Source organism: Arachis ipaensis, chromosome B05 (assembly GCF_000816755.2).
Source record: "Arachis ipaensis cultivar K30076 chromosome B05, Araip1.1, whole genome shotgun sequence".
Taxonomy (NCBI): Eukaryota; Viridiplantae; Streptophyta; class Magnoliopsida; order Fabales; family Fabaceae; genus Arachis; species Arachis ipaensis.
Genome location: NC_029789.2, coordinates 143,460,027 through 143,466,598, shown reverse-complemented (window position 1 = coordinate 143,466,598; position 6,572 = coordinate 143,460,027). Strand labels below are relative to the sequence as shown.

General features: G+C 35.7%; 1 protein-coding gene across 4 annotated transcripts in view; it reads right to left on the bottom strand.

Annotated features, from left to right (window-relative positions):
* The window catches only part of LOC107644618 (beta-glucosidase 12), a 12,508-nt gene that overhangs the window by 3,118 nt on the left and 2,818 nt on the right, over positions 1-6,572 (bottom strand). For all 4 annotated transcript variants that reach the window (XR_002347540.1, XM_016348511.2, XM_016348512.2 and 1 more), the window contains 2 exons: positions 1,421-1,508; positions 1,044-1,299 (listed from right to left, as the gene is read on the bottom strand). Coding sequence is in view for 3 of the 4 variants with exons in the window: in XM_016348511.2 (XP_016203997.1) it covers positions 1,044-1,299; positions 1,421-1,508 (344 nt within the window). In the remaining variant the exon portion in view is untranslated. The remainder of the gene's footprint in view (positions 1-1,043; positions 1,300-1,420; positions 1,509-6,572) is intronic.

The window sequence follows — 6,572 nt, the reverse complement described above, 5'->3', positions numbered from 1 at the left end:
TAATTTAGCAATGTAAAATATTAAAATAAGATAATTTTGTACTACTTTTCACTATTTTTCTATTGTTTCTGAAATATTTTTGTTTCCAATATAACCTCTTAATTTATTCATGTAAATAAATGACTTTTTTGTTTCTAAATAAATATGCGTATCCAAATTAGAGCTGTCAAATAATTAGTCCGTTCCATTAAGTTTCATTTTATTTAAGTTCGCAGATTATACGGGTTGATCCGTTTATTTTATAGAAAAAGTCTAGGGCAGCAACTTTATTAAATTCTGATTAGCATGTAACCAGTAAAGAAAAATGAGTCTTTACATGAAATTTCATGTCAATCTCACACCATTAAAATCATTATTGATAGTTATTTAATGACTACAAATCATAAAAATTGTTGTCCCCGTAACACTCATCTTTTTTATATTTGTTTACTGTCTCGTTTATGCCAAATTTGGTTGCTTATATAGACTCGTCTATTTATTCTTTATTTTTTCAAAAGTAATTAGACAAAAATTTGTAGTTTTGGACCGAAAAAATCCTTTTTTGACAAATAGATCACTTTTGGACCCAAAACACTTAAATAAAAAGAACTTTTATAATGAGTGCCTTGAATTTTCAGGTCTTGTCAAAGAAGAAATTTGAAAAAAAAAAAAATAGTTCAGTAACTAATCTATTTAACCCGTAATTTTTCTCGTTAATCAGATCAAGTTTGTTTAACGTCTTGTTTTTACGGCTCAATTTTAATGACAAAAGTTTAAATCGGGTAAAAGACTTTTCCAACAGATTTAGTCTATGAGAAATACTAGGGGGACAGCAACTTTTGTGATTTGTAGTCATCAAATAACCATCAATAATGATTTTAATGGTGTGAAATTGGTGTGAGATTTTATCCAATGGCTCACTTTTCTTTGCTGGTTACATGCTGACCAAAATTTAACAAAGTTGCTGGGCCCCTAGACTTTTCCTTAGTCTATTATTTGCAATTATTAACCAAACCCTAAATATAAGCATATATGCAACAAAAATTAAAGCTTGGTTACAAAACCTGATACTTAGTTTTGTAGATATTGAAGGCAGCTGCATGAGCCAATAATTGATGGTGTGACACTATATAGGGTTCAGTGGCTGAGTCTCCACCACTGCAATTTAGGTTTTGCCAAGATGAACATCTCAATGGTGCACCAACTCCATCTGCGTAACCATGTTTACTGAATGACCATGGTTCATTAAACGTAATCCAATTCTTCACCCTGTCTCCAAATTCCTTAAAGCAAACCTCAGCATATTCCTTAAAATCCTTTCTAATGATATTCAAAAAAAAAAAAGATAAAAAAGAAAAAGGTTTTAATGTTTAGGGTATATGTTGATGATCATGCATTATAGTTTAGATTAATTAGGTACTAATTAAGAAATATGAATTACACTATATTAGGGCTTAAAAAGCCTCCATATTCATCTTCTAAGATTTGAGGAAGGTCCCAATGAAAAATAGTTGCAAAAGGTTGAATATCTGCATTGAAATAATACCATGTTATTAGAAAATAATAAAAATATCAACGTTTAAAAAATTGAACCGATTATCGAATCATCCTAATTATTAGTTCACTGATTTAGAGGTTCAATCAATTTAATTGTAAAATAACTGAATTATAATAAAATAATATATAAAATTATAAAAAAATATAAAAAAAAATATAAATATATGCTATTATCAATTTTAAAAATACATAAATTAAAAGTGCAAACCAACTAAAATTTTATAATCTCATATAAATATAACATAAGAGTTAACAAAAAAAAATTAAAATCTCAGAGTCTCTAGGATAGAATAAGCCTCGACCGGGATTGTTCTTTAAATACTTGAGTACCCGAATTGCAGTTGTGTAATGCATCTGAGTTGAAGAAGCCATGAATTGACTTAATTGCTAGGTTGCATAGGTGATATCTGACCTTGTAGTAGTGAGATATATGAGGCGTCCAACTAATCGGCGATACACCAAAAGATCAGGAAGAAGAGGGCTGTATGTCATCTTGAAATAATTTAGTTGTGATGTCCATAGAAGAACTAACAGGTTTTGCACCTAGCAATCCAGAGTCAGATAACACGTCAATACAGTATTTATGTTGTGAGAGGAAAATTTTTTTTGAGGAATGGGCTACCTCAATACCAAGAAAGTACTTCAAGGTACCAAGATCCTTCATCTTGAAATGTGCATCCAAAGTATGCTTGATAGCTACTAATTCAAAAACTGAACTGCCAGTGATGACAATGTCATCATCAACATAGACCAATAGAATAGAAATTTCATTGCCCAAAAATTTAACAAAAAGGTTATAATCAAAGACAGTCTGCTGATACCCACAAGACATCAAGAGTACAGAAAGCTTGTCATACCACATTTGGCTCGATTGTTTCAGTCCATATAAGGATTTGTGAAGACGACAACAGATCCTTGGATTACTGAGAGTGAGGCCAAGAGGTGGATCCATATACACAAATTCAGTAAGATCGCCATGAAGAAAAGCATTATTGACGTCGAGCTGATGGATTGGCCACTTTCGGATGGAAGCAATGGCTAAGACCAGTCTAATAGTGGTAGGCTTCACCACTGGGGAAAAGGTCTCCAGAAAATCTATGCCCTCTGTCTGCGTAAATCCTTTTGCTACTAACCGTGCTTTGTAACGCTCAATGGACCCATCTGGATGCCTTTTAATTTTGAAAACCCATTTACAGCCTATGAGTTTCACTCGTGGAGGGCAATCCACCAAAGACCAAGTTTGGTTCAATTCCAAAGCAACAAGCTCCTCTTTCATGGCGGCACGCTACTGAGGGAATTGATTTGCTTCTTGAAAAGATTGAGGTTCATGGTCAAAGTATAAAGATAATAATAAACTTTTGTAACTGGCTGAGAAATTTGAGAGAGAGAGAGGACAGAAGAAATTGGATATCGAGTTCTTGAGGGTGTTGACGTGGATGAATGAAGAGAGGCGTTGCATACGTAGTCCTGAAGGTATATGGGTGACCTAGTGGCACGGAAACTTTGTTGCAGTGGTGGCATGGGAGGGGCGATGGTCTTGGGTGAGGTAGAAGATGGGGTATCGGTCGATGTTTATGAGTTTTGGGTGGTAGGGGAGGACTGTAAAGGAGTGAGTGTGGAATTGGTAGGTTGTGTATGGTGGTCTTGGAGAGGGGTTGAGGGCACAGTGGAGGGGTCAGGAATGGCTCCTAGGGATTGAACATAAGGAGGGTAGTTAAGGCATGTTGTGGAGTCTGAGAGAGATGAGGGGGGAGTGATTGGATCATGGGTCAAGGGTTGTGGCCCAATAGGTAAGGAGGGATTTGTTAGAATTTTATGTGGGCCTATCTCATTTTGTGTAGTGTTTAGGAATGGGGTGTTTTCAGCTGGTGGTGTTGGGCTGAGTATTTGTCTTTGTTTGTGATTTATAGAAAAGGAAAAAGTTTGCTCATAAAACACAATATTTTTGGACACTATAAATTTTTTTTTATCCAAAAGATAAACAATGAATCCCTTTGTACCTATTTGATAACCAAGAAAAATGGCTTTGTGAGCCCTTTGATCAAATTTGGAACGATGGTTGAGAAGGGTTGAAACAAAACAAAGACAACCAAAAATTTTGAGATCATTGTAGTTAAATGCTTTGTTAAGCAAAGTTTCTAAAGGGGTTTTAAAATCAAGAATAGAAGAGAGAACTCTATTTATTAAATAAACTGCATGGTTTATAGCATAAGACCAAAAATTAAAGGGTAAATTGGATTGAAACATTTAGGCCCTTGCTACATTTAATATATGTTGATGTTTACGTTCGACATGCCCATTTTGTTGGGAAGTCTCAACACAACTTCGTTGATGAAGAATCCCCTTTGACAAGTAAAAATTTGGAATTAAAAATTTCGGGCCATTGTCTTAACGAATTATTTTAACTTTAGAGTCAAATTGTGTTTCAACAAGAGCAACAAAATTGATGACATGTTGAGAAACCTCATTCTTGGATTTTAGTAAAATAATCCAAGTGAATCGACTAAAATCATCCACAATAGTTAGAAAATATTTGTAGTTGTTTATTGAATTTTGTCTAAAAAGTCCCCATATGTCAAGATGCAATAGATCAAAAGGAGCATGAGCATGATTATGACTAACGGAAAAAGAAGATTTCTTTTGCTTTGAGAAATGGCATACATCACATGCTTCATTTTCATGATTCAAGGAAATAAAAGGATATTGTTTATGTAAAATACTAAGACGGTGTCCAGAAAGATATCCTAATCTAAAATGCCATAGGTTGGAGGTGTAGATTGAAGCAATATGTGTGGGATGAATGTCGTTTGATAAATTTGTAGTGGACTTCTTGTTTAACACATACAACCCATCTCTTAATTCACCCAAACCAATCATCCTCGATTTGCTCGATTCCTGTATGAGACAATAAAATTGAGAGAAAATAAGTTCACAAAGTAATGTAGAAGTGAGCTTAGACACCGAGATAAGATTAAAATGAAATTGAGGTAAATATAATACATGAATAAGAGTCAAAGAAGATGAAAATTTAACTATTCCCTTGTAATGTACAGTAGCATTTGAACCGTTGGGCATGTGGACAAGAATAGGTTTTATTTTTGTGTATGAGACAAAAAAAGATAAATTAGAGCAAATATGATCACTAGCACCAGAATCTATGATCCAAGTATCACTAAAAGTTTTTGAAAAATCTTTGTTTAAAATAGAAAAAGTATTTGCAGAACAAAGGATATGTGTACGTGGACTAGGGAGAAGCCCAGATTGGGAGGAGGAGGAACCCTTATCATGTTTAGTCTCTGGCACATGGGCATCGACCTGCTTCAAGTAAGTCATTAGAGTGTTATGTTGCTGTGGAGTAAGGCTCAAAAGAGGTTCTGGAGTGCTACCCGTCACTGCCCTATTTCCTTGCAACTGGGTATATAAATGAGAGGAAGATGTCACGGTCATGGCGGCGCTACTGCTGGAGGAAGCTGCTCGGTCCAGGAGGCGTGGATGACCGGGTATCGTGGGTGACCGGGTGGATACCCATGCTTTCCATAGCACACATCAACGGTGTGCTCCCACCCGGCCGCAAAAGGTACACTGCTTGTTAGAGCCAACACCACGCCCTTGGGAGTAACCGCCGCGGCCTCGCCTTGGTGCAGGACGGCGAGTATTGACAGCAGCAGCGAGTAGGCGTTGATCATCTAGGATTCCAGAAGCGATTTGAAGATTTCGCTCCTGCTGGATCACCATTGCGAAGACTCGAGTAATCGGAGACAGAGGGTCGAGCATCAGAACTTGTGAGCGAACAACAGCGTATCTTTCATCCAGCCCTTTCAAAAAACGAATTACAAAATCTTGATTTCGATGCTTCTTAGCTGGACAGCTACACGGATGTAGGGGGTCTAGCATTCTCCAGCTCTTCCCAGAGGGTTTTCAGAGAGGTAAAGAAATCTGTCACTGATTGATTTCCTTGTTTGAGTCTGTATACTTCTTCTTATAGTTCTGCGATTCGCAACAAATCAATCTGTGAAAAATGTTCTCGTAGGTCTTCCCATACAGTGGAGGCGGTTGAGAAGTATATGACGCTTTGAGTGATGGAAGGGGAAAGAAAATGGAATAACCATGATAGAACGAGACTGTTACATCTTTCCTAGGCAGGAAAGGTGGAATCCTCAGGAGAGGGCATGGGGATGGTTCCTGTGAGGAATCCATGCTTGTTCTTCATGATGACGGCCATGGAGAAAGCACGACTCCATGAGTGGTAATTGTTGGCAGTGAACAGTGGTGTTACCAGAACAAAAGCGGGACTCTCACTAGGATGTATGTAAAAGGGGTTGGATGTGTCTGTGGATGAAGAAGAAATAGCTTCTGCATTTATGTTTGTAGAGCTAAAAGAAGAAGAAGAAGAGTGTGGTGTATTTGAGTTAGTGGTCTTGGCCATTGGGTATCAGCAGAGCTTCTTTATACCATAATAGAAATACAGAACAATGAAAAAGATAAAGAAGGCTGAAGAAAATGTGTATATCTTCTTGAATTGAATGATTTTAGAGAGACAATATATATACATGTACAACTCTCATAACAAACTAAATCTTTCCGTATCATGATAGAAGATTCTTATTTCTAACAAAAAAGAAAAGGTCATCTAAATTCTAGAAACATTAAGAAGGTATAAAGAAAGAAAAAGACAAAAGACAGAATTTACAAATAGAATAGAGAGAAAAAGATAAAAATTGATCATTCTATTTGGTCTTGCCTATTGTTGGAATATAATTGTCATAGATTTGAATATTCCATTATTTAAAAAAACTTTTTTTCTAAAATTAATCGATTTTTAATTTGGTCTGACCGGTTTATTTTTGGCTGATTTAGCGATTTATAATTGATTCTTAAACAGATAATTTTAGTTTATCAACTGAATCGCATAGTTAAACAGTTTTCAATTTCACCGATCCAACTAACTGATTCAATCCGTTTTCAAAACATTACAAAATATTATATGCAGTAGTTATATAAGGCATAATTAAATGAGCAAATAAAACTGAAAATAT